Source organism: Globicephala melas, chromosome 15 (genome assembly GCF_963455315.2).
Source record: "Globicephala melas chromosome 15, mGloMel1.2, whole genome shotgun sequence".
In the NCBI taxonomy this organism is placed as follows: domain Eukaryota; kingdom Metazoa; phylum Chordata; class Mammalia; order Artiodactyla; family Delphinidae; genus Globicephala; species Globicephala melas.
In genome coordinates this window covers 53,138-78,589 of record NC_083328.1, presented here as the reverse complement: position 1 = coordinate 78,589, position 25,452 = coordinate 53,138, and the positions used below count along the sequence as shown (strand labels likewise).

Genomic DNA, 25,452 nt, shown 5'->3' with positions numbered 1-25,452 from the left:
CAGGAGGACCCAACCAACCTCTGGGGCTGCCCAGCTCAGCACACCGGGTTCCCGGGGCAGCACCGGGCACCGGGTGAGAAAAGGTGTCACCGCAGGACAGAGTGTGGGCGGATGATGCCGACCAGCGGCGGGCTAAGGCTGCATTAACAGGAGCATGGGGCTGGGAGGCGATGGAGCTATAGCACGCGGATGCCACGTACTGGGGGGGCCTGGACAGCACACTTGCAAGGACGTCTCCGTGGCTGTAGGGACTGTGGCTCTCTTGCAAGAAGAGCAGAGGTCTGAAGCCTCGTCTTAACACGGACAGATCCCAGAGGCCAGTGAGCACCCAGTTCCCAAGTGAGGGGCCCTTTCTGATCATCTGCTCCCACACACTTGGCCCTGCCATTCCTCACACCGAGCTTGTTCCCTGCTGCAGGTCGGGCAGAAGCCAGCCCTCTGGAGACCCCGGGGAGTCAGGATCCTGGAGTCCCCGCCCAACGTGCGCCCAACTCACTCTGCCTTCTTGCGCTTGTGGTATGAGCGTCGCCAGGGGTTCCGCCAGGTCTTCCTCTTGGCCAGGGCCAGGTCAGGCAGAAAGGCGGCCAGCGAGCCCTCGATCTGGTCTGGCCGCCCGCACAGGGCGTGCTCCGTGGAGCAGTAGTAAGAGCACTCCCCGTAGAAGCAGATGTTGTTGGCTGTGGGTGGGGGACACGCAGGCAGTGGGGCCACTCGGGCAGCGTCCCCATGCCGGCCCCTCCCGGACATCCACCCCACCCTGGGCCAGCGTGTCTGCGCCACATCCGACTCGTCCCTCCCCTGGGCAGGGCTCACCCACACTCTCACGCCTGACCTCAGCCGCCTGCTCCAACCCCGCATCACAGACCCTGGGGCTCGGACCTGAACCCGAGCTCTTCCTCGTTACCCTCGAAACTAAGTCTGGAGTCTGTGGGGATTCTGTCCAGTGGCTTGAAAAAGGCCCTCATACCAAGAAAAAAAAGTGAGACTCAGCCGGCGGGGAGAGGCCTGCAAACCGTAAGCTAGTAAGCGTCCAGTATTTGCACACAGAAGAGTTCTTACGTCTCAGTAATGAGAAGATGAACAGCCCCATCAATAAATGGGCAAAGGAGTTCGAAGGGTATTTCTCCAAAGAAAATATAGAAATGGCCAACAAGGACACGGAAAGATGCTCGACAGCGTTAGTCACCAGGGAAATGCAAACCAAGTCCACAGTTTCTCAACCAGGAGGATAGTTTTGATCAAAAGAACAGATAATAACTAGTGTGTTGAGGGTGTGGAGAAGTCGGGTCCCTAACACAGTGCTGGTGGGAATGTCAGATGGTGCAGCTGCTGCGGAAAACAGTCAGAAAGTTGGAGCCAGAACTACCGCATGACCCGGCCATCCCACTCCCAGGCACACGCCCGAGAGGAATGAAGACACATCCACACACACACTTGCACACAGACGTTCACAGCAGGCCACTCCGGCAGTCAGAGCGGAACCAACCCACGTGCTCGTCAAGGGATGGGCGGATAAACACAGTGCGGTTCATCCATGAAGTGGAACAGTATTAAACCACAGAAGGAATGAAGTGTAACACCTGCTACCACGTGGATGAACCGTGAGCATTACGCCCAGTGGATGAAGCCAGACACCGCTCACGTGAAACGCCGGGAACAGGCAAACCCACGGGGAGACAATGGCAGCTGTCGGGCAGAGCGGGGGTGACTTTGAATAGGGACGGGGTTTCTGCGGGGTGAGCAAATGTCCTGGAATCAGATAGTAGTGACTTGCACAGCACTGAGAATGTACTAAAAACCACTGAGCGGCACACCTCAAATGTTGGCTTGACGACGTGTGGATTATACCCCCACAGAGAAGAGTGATTTGAGAAGCATTGGGCGGGGAGCAGGCTGCAGCCACTCCTCAGTGCTGGGCGCGGTGGGTCTGTCCGTGCAGTTACCAACCGAACCATGTCCTCAGGGTCAACCACTTCCTTCCTTTGCTGGGGAAACAAACCCCGAGCCTGGGGTGTGCAGAAATACAGGGCCAGGGCCCCAGGCACCACTGCAGGCCCCCTTCCCTCCAGGGCCAGGGGTCCCCCCTTCTGCTGCACAGCCTGCCCGAGTGACACTTGTGACCTTCTCTGGCTACAGACAGCAGTCACACCCCCTGGAATGGAAGCGCGGGCTCGGCGGCTCCTCTGAACACGCAGAGTCCCAGGCAGGTCGGGACACGGGGATGGGAGACAGCTCCCTCACACCCCCTGCTTCCCCCCCCCTCAGGATCTCGCAGCTGCTGCTGAGTCATGACTGTCAGGCGATCAAAGAAAGATCAGCCTGAGATCTCGTCTGTGGAGACACAGTTCAATCTCAGCCCATTGTCAGGAGGAAAATACTTTTCTGAGCCCTGGAATCGGTCCCTCTAACAGCCTAGACTGGCTTTAGATGGACTCATGTGAAAAGACAGGCAGTCCCTTGGGCCCACGGCCTCTTCTTCATCAGAGACCCAAATCCAGTCTCTAAAGGGACGTCCAGGGTGGGGCTCCGATAGCCCGTAGCCTGTAGCTTCTCAGCTGTGCAGCCTCGGGGGAGGCCCTTCACCTCTCTGTGCCTCGGTCTCCCCTGAACGGGGGCTGCAGCAGTTTTGAGGCTGAGTGTTAAACTTGTGACCCGAGGGAGGAGTGAGGGGCCGGTCATGGCAGTGCCCTGCGTGTGGAGAGGAGGGCGCTGGAGGAGGCAGTCCTGGCTCATCTTATAATGACACTCCAGACAGACAGCTGGGGGTGGCCGGGGCCAGATAGCCAGGAGGGCCTGCCTGCTCCAGCCCCAGAGGACTTGGATGAGATGCACTGCCTGTGCAGGGAGCCTCGTCTCTGCGAGGATCAGTGTCGATCAGAGGACCAACACCCGCCAGCCTGAGGGTCCCGGACGGTCCAGGTGCGCCGTTCTCTGAATGTTTCAGGGGTTTGCCGGCTGGAGGCTGCCAAGATGTCACGTGGGGCAGGGCTTCTGGGGGGGGGCGCTGAGGATGCCCGGGTGCAGTTCTGGGAACCCCTCTGGCCCTCAGTGGGACTCTGAGTGGGCACTGACCACAGTGTGTGGACAGAGGCCCAGTGACCACCCAGCCAGACCGCAGCCGGCATGGCAGGAAAAGAGCCGATTTAAAAGTGGGGCTGAGTGGCTGGGAGGGGGCAGGAGAGGCTCCTGGGGGGTTCACACGGGGTCCCTGTAGAAGCCCACAGAATTTGCGCAGGAGGACGCGGGCTGATCTCAGGATATGAGGCACGTCCATAGGAATCTGCCAGGAAAGCACGAGGAACGTGTTCCGTAGAAGACGTGGGCTCCAGCCGCTGGCCTCCGCGCAGCCCCACGGTGGCAGGCACTCGGCTGTCCCACAGTCCAACGTAGCCCTGCACCTCCGGCCGCACACTGCTGCCCTGGGCCTGCCGGCAGGAGGGCCGCCTCCACCTCTCACCCCGCGGGCTCCCTGCCCCCAAGGAGGGCCGCCTCCACCTCTCACCCCGCGGGCTCCCTGCCCCCACTCAGGCCCCTGGAGGCGGAAGGGAGCTGGCGTGGATTAAAGTCTACAGGGAAGCTCGGCATCTATGGTGAGTTTGGCCTCCGATGGGTGCAGAAGTGCAAGCAGAGCCAGAGTGGTCCAAATGAATCCCGACAGATTTCATTTTCCAAGACGAGGTCAAAGCTGGCTGCTTAAGAGAAAAGCAAACCTCCCCCAGGGCTTTCAGGAAGAGGTCTGGCTGGCAGAGCAGGGCGGTGGGGACACAGACAGTCTGGTCAGAGAGGTGGGTGTCAGGAGCGGCAGACCAAGCTGAGCCTGCGGCCAGCTGCTCCGAGGACAGCGTTCAGGAGTGCGACCCAGGTGGGGAGCTCGGGCGCCAAGCAGGATTCTCGGAGAAACCCGCGGGGCCTGGGAGAGCAGCTGGGAGCTGGGAACCCGAGTGGGTCCAGCTGTCGGAACCGACCAGTCAGAGTGACGGCTCTGCTCAGGGTGAGGACGGGTGTCGGCATGAGGCTGTGTACTCGGGGACAACCAGGGAGACCAACAGTCATGATTCGTGTGGAGGACAGGGTGGGACGCCAGCATCTCAGCTCATCTGCTTAGGCTAACAGCTGACTCCATCTTCTGGTTGTAGAAAGGACTCCCCACTCAAAGCCCAGGCTAAGGCTGCCTTTCCCCAGGAGAACACGGAGCGGGCATCAACTCGGAGGCCCCTCTGCCCCAGAGGAAGTGGAATCCAGCGCAGAAACCCCTTGATTTGTGTCCCTTTCTCAAGATTTCAAACTTCAATCCCTCCCTTTCCTTGTGGCAGGTTACATCATCCCTTCCGCTCAGGGCCCTCAACTGTCGGGGCAGAGCTCAGAAATGAAAGAGAAAATGCGGGGACAGGCAACAGTGTGGGTGACTCTCAAAATAACCACGTCGAGGGAAAGACAAAGAACAGGCCCAAGGCCGCCCAGCCTCCACTGTCAGAAGCAACCCAATGCACAGATGGAAGGTGGCCCCAGGCCGTCTGGGGGGACGCAGGGGCGGGAGGGGACTCTGGGGGACGGACACGGTCACCATCTTGACCGTGGGGATAGTTCAGACTCCAAACGTCAGTTAAACCATTTAAAAATGGGGATGTGGAAACGATGGGCCACCCCAGGGCCTGAGCGAGGAATCCCACGCAGGTGCTCGGCGAGGCTGGGGCGCCTGCCGCTGTGGCTGCGTCACCTGAACCTTCCCACCTGTGCCATGACAGAGGCAGGGGCACACGCCCCCGGACGGGCCTGTCCCACCCATCCACGCGGCTCGGGCACAGGCAAGGCGACCCCGGAAAGCCCTCAAAGACCCCTCCCGACGCACAGGCTCTCACTTTGCCCTTTGGTTTCTGGTCACACGGGTGAGACACTGACACAAAAGGGAATGAGAAGCCTCCTGCCTCGGGCGGGTGGGTGGGTTTCTGCCCTACTTTCCTCTCTTTACGGGCTCTGAGAGGAGGAGCCAGACGAGGCTCTCGGTGAGCAGCGGATGACAAACATGGAGCTTCATGAAATTAAGGACGTGTGGCCTCAGTTCTGATGAATTTGTGAATGCAGCTGAGAAGCGTGCCGAGTACGTCAATCCGAACGTCAGTCTACAAGAAAGGAGTTTCTAGGCTGGGCTTTTATTCGCCAGCAGGTCTTCAGACACAGACAATCCAGGGCTTATGTGGCTTCTGTCGGCATGAACTAACTGGGGTGGGTGCCAGGCATGGCGGAGGCATTCCTGCAGGGGAGCGGGGGGCGAGGTCCACTCTCTGTGGATCTCGGTGTCCCAGCTGGGTCACCCCGCTCTGCTGTGCCAGCATCACTGGGACAACTCAAAATGTTCCAAGATGAAACACAAGAGAGTTCTCCATGGCCCAAGCCTAGTGAGCGTGGGCGCCTGGAACAGCTCAGCGCAGGGCCTGGCGCAAAGGAAGTGCTTGGGAAAGGGATGGGCGGATCGTGGAGGCCCAAGTCTGAAACAGGCTGGGGCAGGTAACTCAGCAGAGCGTGACTTACGTTTATGTGTGCACTTAAGGTTTATAATATGCAGTCTTGAAGGTTTTCATAAATGTCAGCACCTCCTGGTACATGGAGCGTGCAGGGTACCCGAGTGCAAGGGGAACCAGGGTCAACCCTCCAGGGGACCAGGTGAAGTCGCTGCTCCCCGCCGGCACTTGGTGGAGGAGGGGGGCGCAGCACGGCCCCTGCCACTATGGGGGGGTCTTGCTGGGGTGTTTTAAATCTGGGGGAGTCCAAAGGACGGAGTTCCCCTCTGGCCGGACCACCTGGAGGAGAACCCCGAAGAGGTGACGAATTTCCTTTTGCCTTTGGTAGAAACAATATCTATGCCAGCCCGGGGGGCGGAGTCAGGAACGATCAAGACTTTTAGACTTAGGGTGTGTGGCACGCGGTGCAGGGGCAGGTTACCTGGGGAATGAGGTTACCTGGGGAAATGAAGAAGGTTCTCCACAGCTTCTTGTCCCGCGTGACGTCCCGGATCTCCTTGGTCATGTTGACCATCCTACCAGCCACGGGAGGGACCCGGCGGAAGTCCAGGATCCTGGCAGAAGGACAGGGAAAGGAGTCCTCACCTCCGTACCCTCCAGCCGCTCCCACCGGAGCTGAGTGGACACCTCACTCTCCTCCGTTAGGCCCAGACCCCTCACGTCGGCTGCCCACCCTCCTCCCCAGCAGCAAGGGGCCTGTGAGGCCACAAAGAATTTGCATTCTGCTGGCAGAGCTGCCCTGAAACAGGTGATCACGGAGGGAAGGGGCCCAGTTTTGCGAGACTCATGACCTTTGGTCTTGCCAGAGAGGCTGATGCCCTGTGAGTGTCCTCTTTTCTCCCCTTTATTCCCGACGGCCGGCTCTCTACCCTGGGTCACCTGGGCAACTCCTGTCGGCCAGGCACACAGCAGGGCATGGCCATGGGGTGACAATGCCACGAGGGTGCCGGCGGGAGGGCTCACCTGTCCAGGTGGAAGGCAGCGATCTCTGCATTGTGCCTCTCGTAATCGGAGAAATAGAAGAAGTCAGGGGGTGTCTCCTGCTCCCTCATTTGCCTGGAGAAAATGGAACAGAACAGAAGTTTATCAAAGAGAAGTCGTCCCAGTGGAAGGGGGCGTGTGGCTCGTACCAACTCCGGGGAGCTGACTGTCGAATTCCCAAGGATTCTGGGAACAAGTCGTTAAATGTAGTCATTGTTAAAAATTAAATTATATAGGGAATTCCCCGGTGGTCCAATGGTCAGGACTCCAAGCTTTCACTGCCGAGGGTGCGGGTTCAATCCCTGGTTGGGGAAGTAAGATCCCACAAGGTGTGTGGCACAGCCAACAAAAAATAAAAAATAAATAAAATTATATAAACCTACAGCTAAGTAAGTTGCATTTAAGAATAACCACTTAGGGCTTCCCTGGTGGCGCAGTGGTTGGGAGTCCGCCTGCCGATGCAGGGGACGCGGGTTCGTGCCCCGGTCCGGGAGGATCCCACATGCCGCGGAGCGGCTGGGCCCGTGAACCATGGCCGCTGAGCCTGGCAAACACGGTGAGGGCCAGGCTTTGACCTCACATTTTGGGGCGTTTGCCCACTGTCCAAAGTCATGTGGGAGCAAACACACTCCCTGCATGAGATCCAGGTCCGTTCCGTGCCCTGCCTCCACCGCTGGGGACAATTTCCCCAGGAGGCCACCTGGCGGCACCCAGGGAGGAAACCCAACCTTCAGCCTAATAAGAATTTACCAAATGCCAGCGATCTTCTCTGAGCTGGGAAACAGGTCGGGTGAGAGTCAAGGGCCTCCCATGGTCTGGCCCACACCGCCCACTCAAGGCGGAGGCTGTCCAGTACAGGCGTGAATGCGCCAGCGACAGGAGACTCACCACATTTCCCCAGGTAACTCTCCCAGCCTGGCTTCCCTGAGTCCTCACTCCCCAAAATGCAGCTCGAGTTGGCCAGAGACCGCCTGACCCCGAGCATCTGGACCCAACCGCCAGCCGACATCACTGCTAAGCACACAGGCACACGCACAGGTATTGAGTACTGGAGAGCCACCCTCAGGAAACTGAGGCCACGCAGGGAGGACCAGACCCAGGCCTCAGTCCAGTGGGCTGCACATCCACTGGAGGTTCCCTCGCCCCCTGTGCTCTCAGAGCTCCTGACGGGACTCGCCCCTTTCCCCGTGCTTCCCCAAATGTCACCTGAATCAGCCTTTCCAGAACCAGCCTGTGACTCTGGGAACAGACCAGTGCTCACGATTCCAGCTGGTGTAACTCTGGCCTGGGCAGGACTCTGACTGGGGACCACCCTGGCCTTGCACCAGTCCCTTTGTGAGCCACTTAGGGATACCCTGCAGACGGCTGCTGGTGACCAAGGCACAGGCCACCTAGTCACCCGGCGGAGCTGGAGGTGGCTGGCGTGCATTTCCCAGTCACAGACCCTGCAGGGGGCTGGCACCAGGGCGGGGACTGCTCGGCACCTGGGAGAAGGGAAGGCCACGCTGGCCAGGGCTCCGGAGACATAAGGAAACCAAGTTCAGGCTTCCTGGTGGGATCTCCTGACTTTTAAATGCTGGCAAGTAAATTTCCTTTTTTAAAAAACACTGTGGGTCGAATTAAATACATGCGCCTCCCTCACTGGAAGCCACCCATGCCCTGGTCTGCAGCTGGAGGACTGGGCATTTCGGAGACTGAAGGTGGTGGCTGACTTAACTGAGAATCCCGGGCTGAGCCTAGCACTGTCTACACAACACTGCTTCTACGGACTTTGACGTTTAAACTGGAAAAGAGCCGGTGCAGATTTAAGTCAGATTTCTTCCCTGCAGACCCCAGAACAGCCCTCCCCGCAAGGCAGCGCCTCCCAATTGCACAGCCTGCAAACCCCACCCGACACATCCCCGGCCTTTAATTTTTTCAGTCTGTCGTGGAATTAAGAATTATTTTCGTTGTAAAATACATCAGAACTCACCACCAGCTCCTGGGGCAGAGTCCCTCAAAGAGAGCCCTACAAAAGTGTATGAAGCTGTGGGCCCTCAGAGTCCCCGGGGCCATGCCCGGGGCTGGCAGCACAGCTCTCGCCTGTGCTGCCGGAGGATCGGCCATTCTCGCCCCACCCAGGGGCTCCGGGTCACCGACTCTGCTTCTCAGCGTGGCCTGCACTGCCCTCCCCAGCCCAGCAGGACTCTCCTCGGTGATGGACATGCTCTGCACCTCACAGGCACACCCAGATGTTGGACACAGGACCCGACTTCCACATTTTATTTTAATTAACTTACACATAAACAGGCACATGTGGCTGGTGGCTACTGTCCTGGACAGTGCAGATCTAGAGGACGGCCTTTCTGAGGCCTCTCTGCTCCCTCCGACTGTCCCTCTGCCCGTATACCCTCACGCCTGGGTCCTCCTCTGCCCTCTGTCTCCCAGGCTCTGCCTCTCCACTCAGCTCATGGCTCCCCTGACCCAACAGGGCTCTCTGTCTGCCCCCCCAGTAGACCTTCCTTCTTCCACTTTCTCGGCCAGGCCATCATCACCATCACCAGTGCTTCAGCCTTTGTTCCCTCTCCCTCACCCTGACCCACCCCTCTGAGCAGGTCACACACGTGGAATGCAGGTGGCTCTGAGCCCTGCTGCTCTGGGAAAAGCCCAGCCGCTTCCTGAAGGCACCGTGACCAGGCTCCGGAACAGTTCCTGGTACCTTCCCATCTCCCGCCTTGGGGTTTTCCGGTGGCCTCTGTCCCCGGGCCATTCACAGGAAGGCAGCTCTGCTCACCTCCTGGCGTCCTTACCAGCCAGTTCACAGCTGGGAGAACTCAGGGAGTCTTGGAGTTTCCATTTATCTGCTGTGGGGAGGATGCCGGCCCACCTCAGGGCGCAGGTGCTGAGCAAGGGGTAGCCTGGGAGCGTCTGCGGGGTGCCGGGGGCCAGCGGCTCCGGTCCCACTGTAGAGACTGGGATTCTGTCCTCGCACTGAGCAGGGAGCAGGTGGGCCATGGGCCCCTCCATGGGGGGCCGGCCACCTTCCTGCCACTTCCTGGGCTGCACTGGGAAACAGCAGGTACTTTGGAAAACTACTGAACCCAAAGCGCCAGGCAGGAGACCGGACTTGGCTGAGCCGGGCCACCTGGCAGCCTCTCCTTCCTCCAGGTGTCCCGGCGGAAGGCGCGCTCAGGTGCAGGAGGGCAGGTGTGGGGTGCGGCCCGCCCCAGGCTTCTTCCTGGGAGGGCGGCATGGAGATGTGAAAAGGAGACGCTATCGGACCCTCTGGAGCTGGCTGAGCACCCAGGGCTTGCCCTGACGAGGGGCGGAGAGCCCAGGGGCCAGGGACCAGCATTTCCTGGAAGGGCACCTGCAGCCCAGGAGTCACGGCCCTCCCCCACCCTGGCCTCGGGACTGCAAGGCAGGGAAATGAAAAGGTGTTAAGGCTGATGACTTCCTGGTCAAACAGCAGCTGAGGAACGAGGCAAACCACGGATTTAGTGTCTGTTGAAGTGAAAGGTGGCCTTGGCAACGGCGACTGGGGTTGAAAAGGGCAGAAAGGTAGAAACTGGTGGAAGTGGGAAGGGCCAGGGTCCGAGGAAGGTTCGGGTCCGCTCCTCCTGTCAGGAAGGCCCTGGAACTTCACACTCCACCTGGCTCAGACAGTCAGATGGAGCCCCAAGGCCACCAGAAAGCAGGCCCTGGAGGGCGGTCCCGGATACCCTCAAAGCCCAGACCCGCTAAACCCTAGTGAGAGGCTGCTTGGGACCAGTTCTTGGGGCCTCCTGCATGTCCCTCTCCCCTTCCTCTCCAGAGCTGACCACACCCAAACCCCCTTCCTTTAGAGGGACTTCCCTTAGCTCGGAAGGAAGCACAATACTACGTGATGGTGGTTATTCACACTAAAGTGAGAAGGACTGCTATGTTGGCCTCTCCCAGGAAGTCTGTGCTCTGAATCCCCAGAACCTGTGAATAGGCTGCCTTAAATGGCAAGAGGAACTTTGCAGGTGTGATTTAGTTAAGGATCTTGAGATGAGGAGATGGTCCTGGATTATCTGCATGGGCCCTATGTCATCAAAAGGGTCCTTATTAGAGGGAAGCACAGGGAGATCTGAAGCCAGAAGAGGCTACACTGGCGGCCCTGAAGATGGAGGCTTGGGGCGGGGGGGAATCTGTTTCCTTCTCTAGCTTCTAGAGGCGCCTGCATTCCTCGGCAGAAAGCCAACTCCAGAGCCTCCAGAAGCCCGCAGCCCCCAGATCCATTTTACATTTCGGACCTCCAGGACCGTAAGAGACCAAGCTTGTGTTGCTTTAAGCCACTAAATTTGTGGTAATTTTTTACCACAGGAGCAGGGAAGGCGTATGGAATCTTTGGCAACACGAAAGCAGCACAAAGGACACAGTGATTTAGCAACCTTGGAGAGGTTGTGAAATTCCGTCTGTTTCCTCCAGATCTGGTCACGCTGAAATGCATTACACTTGTAAGAAGTGACGCAGACGTTTTGAGAGAAGCACCTCTGTTTTCACATAAGCTGAGGGGGCAGAATCCGACGCGCATCGTGGGCCCTCCCTGGGCTGCACGATTTGTGCTTGGGGCGCCCCTCAAGGCTCTGATCTTTGCCCCTGTTTTGATGACACAGACGTCTGAGGTTGGGAAAGGGCGAGTGACGTCTGCAGAGCCACATGGCTGGAAATGGCTGGCCCTGGGTCAGGACCCGGGCGTCTGACCCAGTCCTAGGCTCTTTCTTTAGGCCCCAAAGTCAGACATGGCTCCGGGTGTGGGTCTCGAAAGCCTGCGTTTCCTCTGGGATCAGAACCGCCTCTGGGCACAGCGAGGCCGGAAGACGCTGGCTGCCAGCCGCCAGGTCAGGTGCCTAGGCTCACAGGGGACAAGGGGCTGCAGCCCCAGAGGTTCGGCTGCAAGAACCGTCCCCATGTCCCCAAGAAAGGTCCTGGTTCCTGGTGGGAGGAAGGGCCCACCAGTGCGTCCAGTTCCTGCCAGACGCTTGGCCCAGCTCCCAGCAGGTCTGCACCACTGCACCCCTCTTAACAGCTGTCAGACCCCTTGTCCCTCCCACAGACCAACAGCCTCCCTGCTGACCTCACTGCTACTGCCAACATCTCAGCATTCTTTCACTTGCGCGAAAACAGAAAACTTTTGCTCTGATTGAAAGCAGAGTAAGTTGGCAGCTTATGACCAAACCCACGAAGGGATAAAAGCCAACATTTATCCAGCTCTTACTCTGAGCTGAGCGCCCTGCTAAGTGCTTTCCGCGCGTTCACTCTCTGCGTCCTCACGACCCCTGTGAAGTGTCCCCGTCCTACAGACGAGGACACAGCCAGTGAGAGGTTTCAGCTCACCAACAGAGAGGTCCCGATACAGGGCCCAGCGCTGAGGTCCAATGCCCTGCGTTAGTCCAAGGGGACCCCCGGATTGAGATGGGGGGACTGGGGTGGGGAGTGGGCTGGACCATATTCTCTTCACTGGACACCTGGGGAGGACAACTGGTGGGGAAGGGTCTGCTCACACAGGCCTGCCCGGGCTGCCACCCTCTCCAGGCTGACGGAGCAGGTGCGCCCTTGGTGCCTCTGTGAAGTGGGGCAGGTAAGACGGCTCAGGGGTGACACCGCCAGGGGGAGCAGAGCCCCGCCGTGCCCCTGCTGCTGGCTGCCCCACCAACCCGTGCCGAGTTGCACACGGCGAGCCAAGGCCAGTTGAACGGGGATGCGGGAGCCAGGAGAGAGAACGGCAAACCGTTGGGTGAAACTTTGGAAAAAGGGCAACGGTGCAATTTGCCCAGGGCACACACAGCTGTCACAAGGCTTTTCCGTGTCCTTGTCAGAGCTAAGGGCCCCCGAGATCCCTGAGCCCAGATGGGAAACTGAGGCCCAGAGTGAGGTGGGCCACACATACACCTCTTGTGTGTCGTGCAGGCCCAGCAAGAGAGGCAGAACGAACGAGAGCGTCTCCAAGGCCACGTGAGAATCGCGAAAGGCACCCCTTCAGGTGTCCGCAGGTACCCGCTCGGCCCCGGAGATGCTCACAGACGGACGGCGGTGCTCCCGGGGGTCCTCCCCTGGGTCCCCGTGCACCCAGCCTCCTCTGACCCTCTTCTATCCATTATTCAGTAAGCTACTGATGACAGCAAACCCTCCTGTAGAACTTTCTAGCACCTGGCTCTGCTGTCAACGCTCCACTCACACTGACGCACGCAGGTCAGGACTCTGGGAGGCAGGCAGCGTGACTAGACCCACCTCACAGGTGAGGCACTGTAGCCGGGTCACGTGCTGGGAAGCGGCAAAGCCGGGCGAGGCACGTGGACCGGAGATCCTGGCGGCGTCTGTATCCCCACCGCCTCCTCCTAGTTCCAGGAGCTGGGGGCCCAGGAGGCGCGTGGATGGGTGTCCTGCAGCTGCTGTAACAGATGCCCACAGACGTGCTTCACACAACAGGAGTTCACCCCTCACGGTTCTGAGGACTGGGGTCCAAAATCAGGGCGTGGGCGGGTCACACTCCCCCCAGGGGCTCCGGGGGTGGCGGGTCCCTCCAGCCTCTTCCAGCTTCCTCAGCCTCAGCTCTGCCTCCATCACCATATCCCTCCTCTGGTTTCTCTGTGTCCAAACCAAGGACACACGTGACTGCATTTCGGGCCCATCCAGGGGTCCAAGGTGACCACCTCGCCCCAAGATCCTGACTCCATCACTTCTGCAAAGACCCTTGTCCTAACCAGGTGGCCTGATGTCCTGGGGGGCAGAGGCCACCGCAGGGACGAGGCTCTGGCTCCCGTCCCCGGGCCAACCTCAGGGGCAAAACACCCAACGAGACAGACGCTTGCTCGTTCCTCCAAAACGCGCAGTGGATCCGGTCACCCGGCGCAGGCGAGGAGGCAGAAATCAGCCTTTCTTTCTCGGACAATCTTCCCATCACTCACACGGCAGCAAGCGAGCACCTTGTCATTAAGGAGATATACTAAGCTGTTTAGTATCAGGTTTTCGGCTGGTAGACATTCTGGAAGGGAGAGGAGTCCGCCCCCTGGCAGTTACCTCGGCGAGACCTTTCCGTCAGTATCTCCTGCCAGTTGTGGCAACGTTTGTCCTGGCCCCTGCGGGGGTTGGGATCTGTTTGGTAAAACACGCTCTTCCTATTGAGAACCTCCAGCACCTGTTGTCCACTCCTACCAACCTATTTTCTTTGGGGGGAGGATTTCCCTGAAGGCTATGGGCCTCATAATGACCACACCCAGGGACGGGTTCCCCCAGCATCTTGTTACTCGCCCACAGACCTGCCCATGCCTCGACCGGCCACGCCGTGAGCCACAGCCAGAGCATCAGGACCAGTCAGCGATTTGCCGTCATCAGGTGATCACGAGGGGCCTTCACACCCGCTGACACCCTCCCCTTGGGTCTCCAAGAGACATGGTGACAGCTCTTCAAAGTAGGACACAGGGGACAAGTTGCTCACTTATGGTTGGGTGGAAAAATTAACTCAGAAGAGACTCAAACCTCTTATGGTCAATTTCATGAAAACCAATTAAAAAACAATTCAAAGATCTGTAACTGCAAAGAAAGTCTGAAGCCGTTTCCATTGAAAAATAATTGCAGTGACTCAGACTTGCGTTCCAAAGCAAAGGGTCGGGGCGGGGTGGGGGGTGGGGGGGAAGAGATTTGCTTGAAAGTTTAAGATCTATTGTGTTTTAAATACTTTTCTGTCTGCTCATCTGGAATTTGGGGACGTGACTAAGGAATGACATTAGAGTGCAAATGAATGCTCTGTCCCTGGCAACCATGAACACAGGCCCCTAGTTCTTCTTTCCGTACTTAAGCCTCCGTTGCTCATCTTTTTATTCAAGGTAAAAAAAGATGCTCAAATCTACTAAACCGTGTATTAAATATTTAGCACCAAGGCTACTGCTGTGATGTTGTTTTTCCTGCTGAAGGAAAAACAAAGTCAATCCCGAGCGTAGGGTCGATTCCAGCTTATTTTCGAGGCTTTTTAAGGAGATGTCAGGTCTGCAAAATTTCCTTTTACGGTGTAAAAAACAACCAGCTGACCAAACTGCTCTTGAGATGCCCGACTCGGTTTCTTCTCTGGCATGTGGGAATGAAGACCAGAGTTTCTTTCCTTCTTCTCACCTTCTGCCCCTTTCACGATAGCCCAGTGACGGCCCCCAGAGACCCTAACACCAGGGAGACTCTCCACGCTGCCGCTCAGGAGGATGTTTTCGGAAAAAATGACTTGCTTGCATTGATTTGAGCAAAGGGGATAATCTTTTCCAGAAGCTTCCAAGGAAACATTTGTCATGGTCAGCTGGGGCGGGCGTCCTGACGAGGCTGGGGGGACCGGGAGATGGCACAGCCCCCCACCTGCTCGACAGCGGCCAGAACTGCGCCCTCTGCAGGTTGTACTAACTTCTTACCTTTACCCACTTCCCTGCCTGCCTCCAGTAGTTTCCTTTTTCTTTTCTTTCGTCAAGCAAAGGAATCCCAGCTGCAGGAACAGCCGTGGTCGCCCGAGTCAGGGAGCTGTGGCCGCTGGTGAAACAGCAGGGTGTTTGGGGAGCCTCAGTGGCCGGGCCCTGGCCACTCGAGCCCACGCACAGTGGCGGCCCAGCATAACGGCCAGGCCAGCCACAGGGAGCCACCCGGGAACCTGGGGCGGGCGGTCCCCTTGGCCACGACGCTGGCCTCGCAGCTCTGCGGGCAGCCATTCCCTCCCTGGGCCTCTGGGTCCTGTCTGAACGGGCTAGGATGACGAGCCCCCGGGGCTGCAGTGGGGACCAACTCAATGAATCCTCCCGGCGCTCAAGCATGCCAGCGCCCAGGGCACGTGGGAGGCGGTGGTGCTGCGCTGCCTCGGACCCTTGGGAGCCTCTGACTGGGCAGCATCAGGCCAGCCCTTCCTGGGGGCCTAGGAGCTCAGCTGGTCGGGGCAACCATGTCCTCCACATGGGGACACGGGGACGCTTGGACCCCGGGGAGAAGGCTTGCAGTGGACCCTGGAAGCGAAGCAAAGATTGGAGCGGGAGAAGCCCCTTCTCCAGAGACCCTTCCCCGAGGCCCGGCACCATGCTCCTCAGGCAACAACCCCCCACGTCTCAGGTGAGCCCCTCTGTCCCCCAGAGTCTTCTCCTGCCCTCTCGTTTCCTCAAGACACTCACTCTCAGTGATGGTGGATCTCGAAGGTGGACAGCTGACTCCCCAATGTGCTGTCGGGCAGAGAGCCCAGGGTGGCCGTGCAGGCTCAGCTGGGGTCCTGGCTGCTCTGCCCCGAGCCTCCACTGGGCCAACAGCTCTGCTCTGCTGCTGACAAGCTTGGGAGAGTCTCTCAAAAGCCTGTAATGGGTTGTTACTCGTTTTTCAATTAATAAAGTCCACGGCTTTCTGACTATAAAAATAACCCATGAAATTGGAGACAACCTAAGTGTCCTACAACTGGGGGCCTGTAAGGCGATCAACCACGTGAGACCTGGTGTCTGTTCATCACTCCCAGTGGCACGGGGAGGGCGCCGTGGAGACGCACCAAAGACCAAGGACTGGACCTGGAATAGCTGCTGGAGAGCCCCCCGCACGCTCAGACCCTCACAGGCCAACCGCAGGACCCGTCCACCCACCCCCGTCACAGGGCCTGTGCTGGCCGAGGAGGCCCCCCTGGGCCTGGTGCACTGGGCTCTGCAGCTCTGGACGTTTTCTGTTTGCACCACCCGCAGAGGCCAGGATGGCCCTCAGAGGTCCCGCTCCTTCCTGCAGGGGCCACGTGGGGACACCAGGTGCTGCTCTGAGCCCGCGGGAGCCCCGCACAGCGTCCCTGCCGGGCTGTACACGTGAACTGCAGGAGTTTGGCGCCCGAAGCTCCCCTGAGTCCACTAGGCCCTGTGCGTATTGGAGACATAGATGGTCACACCCAGGGCTCAGTGGGAGTCAACTGAGGTTGTGGACAAACTGCAGGGCACTGGGCAGCCCCGGATATGGAGCGCAGGTGGGGCCCTCCCCCAAGGTAAGTGCAGGAAGGGGACTCTGGGCGCCAGCAACCAGCTGAGGTGATGAGACCAGGCCAGCGGGGTGCAGAGCTCCAGAACGACCCGGCGACCCCATCTGTACTTCAATCCCACAGTGGCTCAGAGAGGGAACGGCCAGCCCGGCTGCCCTGCTGTGTTCCTAGTGTGACCCCTGTCACCGGCAAGGACGCCGAGGCCCAGGGGAGCTCAGGGCCCACAGGAGGTGGCGCCTGCCTCTCTCAGCAAAGGAGGCAGCTCTGTGGCTCACAGCCCGGCCCCCGCTGTACAGGATCCATATGGCATGTCTGACGGGAGCATCAAGAGATTAAATATAGGAGAGGCGCTGTCTGACTCATATATAAATCGGTCCTGGAGACCAACACGCAGTACAGGGTCATGGACAACAAAACTGCATTTTACACGTTAATCTGGGATAGCCGCTCAGCATGCAAGGCCGTAGCGGCACCTGTGCTGCAGTGACAACGTGGCCATGGCTCCCGCTCTGGCAGCCAGGAGCCTCTTTAAATCCTCTCCTCGTAAAAGTGATGAGTGCAAATAGCGTGCAATGGTTTCATGCTTTGATAACGAGGCACCGAGCCCCAGGTCCACGGACGCGGTGGCCACGTGGGGACCACGGAGAACGCCACCGTAGACCCTCTGCCTGCCAGCCCTGGAGGGAGGGGGAGGGAGGAGGTGTCGGGGAGAGCCAGCCCCTCCAGTCGCCTCCCACAGAACTGTTCCAGGGACGGATAACCTCACAGAGCCAAGCCCCTTGCGACTCCTGCCCCGTGTTGCCCCAGAGAAGCTCGCCCCACGAGGTTGCAGCCAGTGGGCTCCCCCGGGCCTGTGCTCACGACAGCTGGATGCGGTCCTCGTGAGGAGGCGCCCCAGCGAGGCGCAGGGCCTGCTCAGGGCCAGGCGGTGGGTCTGGACCACCGTGTCACTAACCCAGAGGCAGTGCAAGCACTGGGAAGACAGCCGAGAGGGCGCCCATCTGGGCGCCGCACCCTGCTGGACGCACTGGTCATCGGGAGGCCCTGGCGGGGCCTGGAGGGCAGGCGGTTCAGTGAGGCTGCCCGCTCGCGCCCCTGGGCCCCAGCGCGGGCCTGAGCAGGGCTCAGCAGGCTGAGGTGCAAGTCACCAGGGGAGGCCCTGCCCTCCAGCACTTCCTGTTCTCAGGCCCGCGCTGCCCCCGGCGGGCCAGGCTGGGGGTGGGGGGCGGCTCGCGTTTCTGCGGTGAGAAGGGCTGGCTGGCCAGAAGGGGTTTCTGCAGCTGCCTCTGTGTGTGCACCTCGGCTACAAGGAGCTCCTGGGCCTCAAAGAGCTGCTCAGGGATGGTTTCTCCGGGAGATGCGCACAGGCGCGCACACACACACGCGCACACACACACACACACCCCTGTTCTTTGCAAAAGTAATGCAGGTACTTAGAGCCTCTTCACATGCGATGCCTCTGGGAGGAGTGGGCAGCATGGGCGCCTCCCCAGCAGAGACCCCGGGTCCAGGGTCCCCGGACGGCCGAGCCTCGGCCTGACGGTGCCTGAGAGGCCTGGGACCTGACGTCCAAGACACTGGAACCAAGCCCTGGCCGGCCTCCCACGCCCGATTCACGTTTAAACCCCCTGAGCCTCAATTTCCTCCTCCTTGAAGGAGGGCTGGTGATAAAATTAAAACATGACGTGTCAGCTACAGGGGCACTGGCTTCGCCGGCCAGAGTGGAGGCTGTCAAACCCTAACAGACCTGAGAAGGCGAGGGAACGGGTCTCACTGGCGTGGACAGCGCGGCCGAGCGTGGTAGCCTCAGGGAGACCAGCCGTGGCACGAACAAGGAGCGCGTGGTGGGCACAGGCGGCCATGTGTCCCTGCAGGGCGGGCAGCAGCCCCCGGACGGACGTGCAGACACAGGCCCCTCCGCCCGCAAAGCCACACACGCGGCTGTCCCTCCAGACCAAGGCTCCCAGAGCAGGACAGAGGGGAGCTGCTGCCCGCAAACAAAGGGAGTGAGGCCCCAGGGGCCAGAAGTGGGGTTAGGCCTGGCCTGGTCCAGAGGCACAGGGCATTCACGGCCTGCGACCTGTCCAGGCTCCGTGTACGGCCATCACAGACACTGGCATCAAGCCTGGGTGCCACACCCTGCCCTGGAATGAGCTGCTGGAGTGTAGACCACAGGATGGCTGCCCTGGACAGCGGCTCTACTGAAGCCAAGCTGAACAGAGCCCGACCCTGCCACCCAGCACTGCGCTCCCGGCACAGCCCTGCCCCCAGACGAGCCCTCAGAAGTACGAGAGCGGTCAGGGCAGCTCCACTAACAACATTCTTTAACTGAAACCGCCCCCAAGTCCGTCAACAGGAGAGGGATGAAGAAACCGGAGGTTTTCACACAATGGAACGTGACTTGGCCACGAGAACGAGCCACGGGAGAGGCATCTCTCAGACGCGCGGGCAGCATGGGTGGGGGCAGGGGGGCGGGGATTCACTCACTGGGAACCGGGGGGCAGGAGCCACCCTGGGAGGAGGAAACTGCAGCGGCCACAGGGGTCCGGGCGCTGTCAGTTGGTCCTGACCTGGTGCTGGTTTGCTGGTTACCTGGTCACCTGGTTACTGGCGCGTGTTGTAAACACCCGCTTACCGTCTGTGTGCATTTCCATATGAACGTTCCAACTCAACAGAAACGTGCATTTTAAGAAGGCGGGAAGGTGGGGAATTACAAGTGTCGGTCAAGCTAAAATTGTATTGGATTTTACCAGCACTGATAATATTTGCCCTTGATCTAACTGACCCTCCTCATACAACACACAGAGGAGACCCAGGCAGGCGGGGCGGCGGGTGAATCCATCAGCCGTGAAGATGAAAACTCTTTCCTACCTTTCGGCACCCAGGCACTGGGAAGAGGTGCGGGTATACACGGAATATAGTCTTACCTGGATGTTGGAAAGGGTTGAATTGTGTTCCCCAAAATGGGATGTTTAAGTCCTAACCCTGGGGACCTGTGACTGTGGCCTTATGTGGAAATAGGGACTTGGCAGGTGGGGTTCATTAAGAAAAGGTCATAGTGGATCAGGCTGGCCCTGAGTCCAGTGACTGGTGTCCTTATAAGAAGAGGGAATTTGGACACAGACCCGCAGGAGAGACCATGCGACAACAGAGGCAGAAAAGGGAGTGAGTGACCTGGCCACAAGCCACAGAACGCCAAGGATCGACAGCCACGCCCAGAAGCCGGAAGAGGCAGGAAGGACCCTCCAGAAGCCTTCGGGGAGGCGGTCCTGCGACACTGTGGTTTCTGCCTCTGGCCTCCGGGACTGAGGAAGAAGAGCTTCCTGACTCTCTAAGCTGCCCGGGTAGTGATGCTTCCCGACGGCAGCCTGGGACACTCACACGGTGTGGACGCACAGGGTTAGAGCTCAGCTGTTGTCATAAATTAAGGAACCAGAAACGAACCCACACGTTAACGACATCAAAGACGATGATGACCACTGCGCTGAGATCTGAGTAGGGACAGTGCAGTGGTCACTCCAGCCACATCTACTGCTGGCCAGTGCCCTTGGGTGCCCTCGGGCACTCTGAGCCTCAGTCTCCTTGTCCACAAGGTCTGTGGGGTAACAGTGGCCTCCCTCTCTGGGTCCGTGAGGCACTGTGTCTGGCATGGCGCCCTTTCCTGCACCCACGACCTCGGTCCCATCTGCCTCCAGGCTGTGGGGGTGGTGCCTTCTTTGGGGGCGCCTTCCACTGTCGCCCCAGCTCCTCAGCCCTGCCTGACAAGTGCTCAGTGAGCCAGACTCGACCCATTTCAGACTCACTGAGCCTGGCCCGTGGGGTTTTTCTCTTCTTCTGCTTTGCAAGTGATGCCGGGTCTGTGGAACACCAGCGACCGGCTCGTCTGTACTGGAGGTGTCGTCTTGCTGTTGGAGCTATTTTCCCCTCAAAGCTACCACGGGGGCAGGTGTGCTTTCCTTCCCTCCCTGCGTCTGAACACGCTTTGGATCCCAAAACACACATGGCACAGAGGGCGCTGTAGCTCCGGATTCCAAACGCTCAGTAGGCGGCCCGGCTGTTTTGGTGAAAACGGACCGTTAAAGCAGCCTCGCCAGGCCGCGGGGAGCGACGGGTCGCCTGCTGGCAAGTGACCTGAGCAGAAGCGCGGCTGCAGCTCCGTTTCCAGCCTGCATTCAGCTGCTGTGCCCTAAATAGCCACTGCTCAAGCGCACCAAATAGTCATCATCCCTCGAATGTCTGCAGGTCACAACTGCAAACTCCAGCACACCAGCCAATCAAAGAGCAAGGGCTGACTCGGGGAGGCGACTGCAGTGGCTCCGGGAGCCCCACCGGTGCTGAGTTCACCGTCTTCCTTACTGGAGATACAGAGGTCCAATAGGGCAGGGGCCCGAAGCCTCCCGTAATCCAGCCTCATGCAGCGTAAGGCAACCAAGGCCCAGAGAGGGGAGGGAGTGTTGCAAGGTCACACAGCAAGGATACTCTCTACGGCTAGGCCTCACCTTCTAGGTGCCTCCACGTGCACCTGCTCCCTGCCTGGACCCCCACCCCCCACCCCGCACGGCCCCGCAGGCCACTGGCACCTAGGTTGGAAGGCTTCACTCTCTCAGCCCCGACCACGTCCGTCACTGTGCCCAGGGGGTCTTCCTCTCCCAAGTGTCTCTAAGAGCCACGCTCATCCCCCATCCTCACGCCTCCTCAGGCGCAGACGCCAGCACCTCCCATCCGACACCCGATTAGCCCTCCCACCCTCCCCGTATAACGTGGCTGACTGACACTCCTGGAAAAAATCCCAACATCCAGGCCCAGATGCCCTGCAGAGTCTGACCGCTGCCCCTCTCCAGCTGCCTGGACCCGTCTCCCCTCGAGTTCTGTGCTCAAACACAGAACTGTCCCACAGAACTTCCTGTGACGCTGGGCGTGTCCAACACGGCACCACCAGTTATGTGCAGCCCCTGACGCCTCAGGTGTGGCTGGTGTGACGAGAGACTAGGTTGTAACTTCATCTCACTTAAATGAACCTCAGTATAAACAGCCCCGTGATGTACTCTGCACAACAGCACTGGTCCTCCAGACTGTAGAAGCCGCCCGGTCCTGGACTGTGCTGCCTCCTCCAGGCTGTCCTCCTGAGCGTCACACCTGTGCTCAGGCCTCAGCTGGAGGTCACTTCTGAGAAACTTCCAGCTGCCTCCCAAGTGCTCACCAGCCCTCAGTCTCCCGTCTGCCGTCAGTGGCTCGTTCTCTTGTTCGTTCTGCAGACGTACGTGTGGCACCCACCGAGGACCAGGCCCTGCGCAGTGGAGCAGACACACCGCTCTCCATCCCACCCTAAGCAGCAGCAGTGCCGGGCCTGAGTCACGCCCGCATTCCCTGCACCTGGCAGGAGGCCAGGCCGGGCTCAGTGCTCGTGGGGTGACTGAACGGCGTACCTCTGCCAGCAGGTGGTCACAGCTAGTGTTACGGGCACACCTGGACGCTTCCTTTCCAAGAAGCAGGTTGAATCCTATTGCAAAGCCCGTACACTCTGGTGCATCTGCCCAGCCCCACCCCATCTTGCCAAATACCAGCTCCTCCTGCTTCCTTCTATAAACTTGGTGCCCTGTCTCCTAAACCAATCCAACAGAGTTTAGACCTCAAACCTCTTCCTACGATGCCTTTGTTGACAGATGGATAAACTGAGTCCCAGTAAGGGGGTGAATTTACTGGAGGTCACACAACAATGGCCTTGCCAGGCCTGTTGTCTCTGTGGATACACCAATGCTTCTGAACTTCAGCCACACACAATCACCTGCACCACTATTACCTAGCATGTACATTTTTCGATATTACAATTTAAATACTACACCAAAAGCACGAGCTACAACAACGTAATAGTTAAAGCCAACATCCTCAGAATGAGAAACTTGTGCCTCAAAGGACACCACGTATGTGATAAGGGTCTAATATCCAAAATATATAAAGAATTCTTACAATTTACTAATGGAAAGACAATGAACTAAACAACAGCAAAAGATGTGAACAGACATTTCTCCAAAGAAGATCTAAATGACCAACAAGGACATGAAAAGACACTCGACACCACTCGTCAGTAGACAGCTATGAATCAGAACCTCAAGGAGACACCACGTCACACACCCACCAAGATGGCGAGGACCGAAAAGGCGGATAAAGACAAGTACTGACGCGCAGCACGTGGAGGTGGCTGCTGGGACCACACGATACGTAGCCGCCGAGGAAAAGCGTCTGCAGCTCTTCAAACAGTCACACTTAGTTATTATGTGACCCAGCAATTCCACTCCCAGGCATACAGCCGGGAGAAATGAAAACATGTCCACCCCAAAACCTGTACATGAATGTTCATACAGCGTTATTCATACAGCCAATAAGTGGAAATAACTCCAACGCCCATTAACGGATGAAAGTACAAGTAAAATGTGGCCCATCCACACTGGGGAGTGTTGTTCGGCCACAGAAAGGAAGGAAGCTCTGACACCGGCCACAACGTGGATGAACCCTGAACACATGATGCTCAGTGAGAGACGCAGACACAAAGAATCAGATAGTGTGTGATTCTGTTTACATGAAACTCCAAGCTGGCCAAGTCCACGGAGGCAGAGAGTAGCCCAGCGGCTGTCCAGGCCTGGAGGGAGGGCAGCATCGGACAGGCTTTTTCTGGAGCAACGAAAAGGCTCTAAAATTGTGGCGATGGATGCACGGTTCCGTGAATATACTGAAAGCTACTGAACTGTAGACTTTAAGTGGCTGAATTATGAAATATGTAAATTACATCTTGATAAAGGTGCTAAAAAATCTTACTTTAACACTAAAGCAAGAATACTCAGCAACTCATGGGCTAATGCCCTATTTAAATATTTTTCAATGTCTATTAAAAATATATACCCATTAAACTTTAAATGGTGGGGCTTCCCTGCTTAAGAATCCGCCTGCCAATGCAGGGGACACAGGTTCGAACCCTGGCCCGGGAAGATCCCACATGCCGCGGAACAACTAGGCCCGCGCACCACAACTACCGAAGCCCGCACCCTAGAGCCCGTGAGCCACAACTACTGAAGCCCGCACGCGCCTAGAGCCCGCGCACAGCAACGAAGACCCAACGTAGCCAAAAATAAAAATAAATAAAGTAAATAAATTTTAAAAAAAACAACTTTAAATGGTCGTGCACAAACCACGTAAATTACACTTTGCGGGCCCCCCAGGCTCTACCTCCACCTCAGGGCTGTTCCTCTCTAGACCCTCTCAGCATACATCCTTCAAGATCTCAGAGGAAAAATACTACCACCTAATTAATTCAGAATCTTCAACTTACATAGCTCTGGGCGCATCTGGAGACGACTTACTGGACTGTGGACAATACACCACCGAGACGGGGGGGGGCCTGTGTGGCCGACGGGGCGACAAAGACATTGTGGTTTTCAGCTATCGTCCTGGCTTCCTGCCAGGGAGGGGTCCAGGCCCACCTGTCACCTGGCCGTCAATGCAACATCTGAGCTCGACCCCGCCTGGCACACCCTCCTCCCCACACAGTTCCATACTCACTGTTGCGACATCAAGAGGCCTGGAAGGGGCCCCTCTACTCAAGCTCCAATCTGAGAGGGCACAGAGGAGCCCACGGTGGCCAGAAAGTTCTATGAGGAGCCCCCTCCCCTCCAGAACCTTCCCCAAGGAGCCCACATGCAGCTAGGCCTCACCTCGCCCACATCACCCCTCATGAACGTTGGGGTTCTGTCCTGTGTGAACCAGGCTGGCCGTCCGCCCTGGTCACGGATAGCTGCTCCTTCTGGGGGGGCCCATGCCCTGGAGCTTTGCCGCAGTCCCCACCCAGCCCAGCAGCCCCACATGACCTGAATGGCCTCATGGGCTTTTGGGGGTGCAACCCATGCTTTAAAAACAATGAACCGTCTCAACAGTGCAAAAAAGGCCCTGTTTGGTAAGGTAGATAGCTAGTGGGAAGCAGCCGCATAGCACAGGGAGATCAGCTCGGTGCTTTGTGATCGCCTGGAGGGGTGGGACAGGGAGGGTGGGAGGGAGGGAGACGCAAGAGGGAAGAGATATGGGAACATACGTATATGTATAACTGATTCACTTTGTTATAAAGCAGAAACTAACACACCATTGTAAAGCAATTATACCCCAATAAAGATGTTAAAAAAAAAAAAAAAAGGCCCTGTTTGAAACTAACCAAAGATGGCAAACAACTGGGCCCATGCGGGACAAGCAAGCCCCAGGACCATCAGAGTGGACATCACAGACCACAGCTGCTCATTTCCGGGGTAGTCCCTTCTCCACCAGCCCCACAGTTTTCAGGGGCCACTGAGGGATTCGTTTTGATTTTGGTAGCAGTTTCTGTTTCATCTAGAATAGGGATCGGGGTCAAGTCAGCTGACCCACTAGTTTTAGAAACAGAGTTTTACGGGCACGGCTGTGCGCATTCACAGACATAGAGTCTGGCTGCTCTCGGGCGAGGAGAGCAGAGCTGAGAGGCTGAGACACAGATCACACGACCTGCGCACTCCCGACCACAGCCCCTCGCGCCTGACCCCCACCGGCCCGGCACTTACTTCATGGGTTTGAACAGTGCTTGCCCGTAGTTCTGGAAGGTCATGATGAGCTTGAGTTGTGTGCCCCCCGACTTCATGGCTGCAACAGGAGGGAAAGAATACAGGGTCACCTGCTGCCTTGGGGCAGGCCCGTGAGCTTGATGATGCACTGCTCCAGGCTCTGGGGGGACCCCCGGGTAGCGGTGGCCTGAGGCTGTGGGGTTAGGTCAGGGTATGGGTGCAAATGTGAGGGTCGTGGCGGTGGAGTGGGGAGGGTCCGGGACCAAGGCCCGGGGCAGGCAGATGTTTCAGGGTCAGGAAGCGCCAACCAGGGGCTGGAGGAGCCGTGCTGAGGAGGGTGGACGGGGCCTGGGAAAATGGGCCTACGGCAGAGGTGGCGGGAGGTTGCCACGCTGGAGGGTTGGGTGTG

The 25,452-nt window shown here is 58.3% G+C and overlaps 1 protein-coding gene across 1 annotated transcript in view; it reads right to left on the bottom strand.

Annotated features, from left to right (window-relative positions):
- The window catches only part of FAM20C (FAM20C golgi associated secretory pathway kinase), a 36,584-nt gene that overhangs the window by 2,481 nt on the left and 8,651 nt on the right, over nucleotides 1-25,452 (bottom strand). Inside the window, exons 3-6 of the mRNA XM_030851083.3 lie at nucleotides 25,044-25,122; nucleotides 6,483-6,575; nucleotides 5,958-6,073; nucleotides 497-677 (exon numbers count right to left, since the gene is read on the bottom strand). Of these exons, the coding sequence (XP_030706943.1) occupies nucleotides 497-677; nucleotides 5,958-6,073; nucleotides 6,483-6,575; nucleotides 25,044-25,122 (469 nt within the window). The remainder of the gene's footprint in view (nucleotides 1-496; nucleotides 678-5,957; nucleotides 6,074-6,482; nucleotides 6,576-25,043; nucleotides 25,123-25,452) is intronic.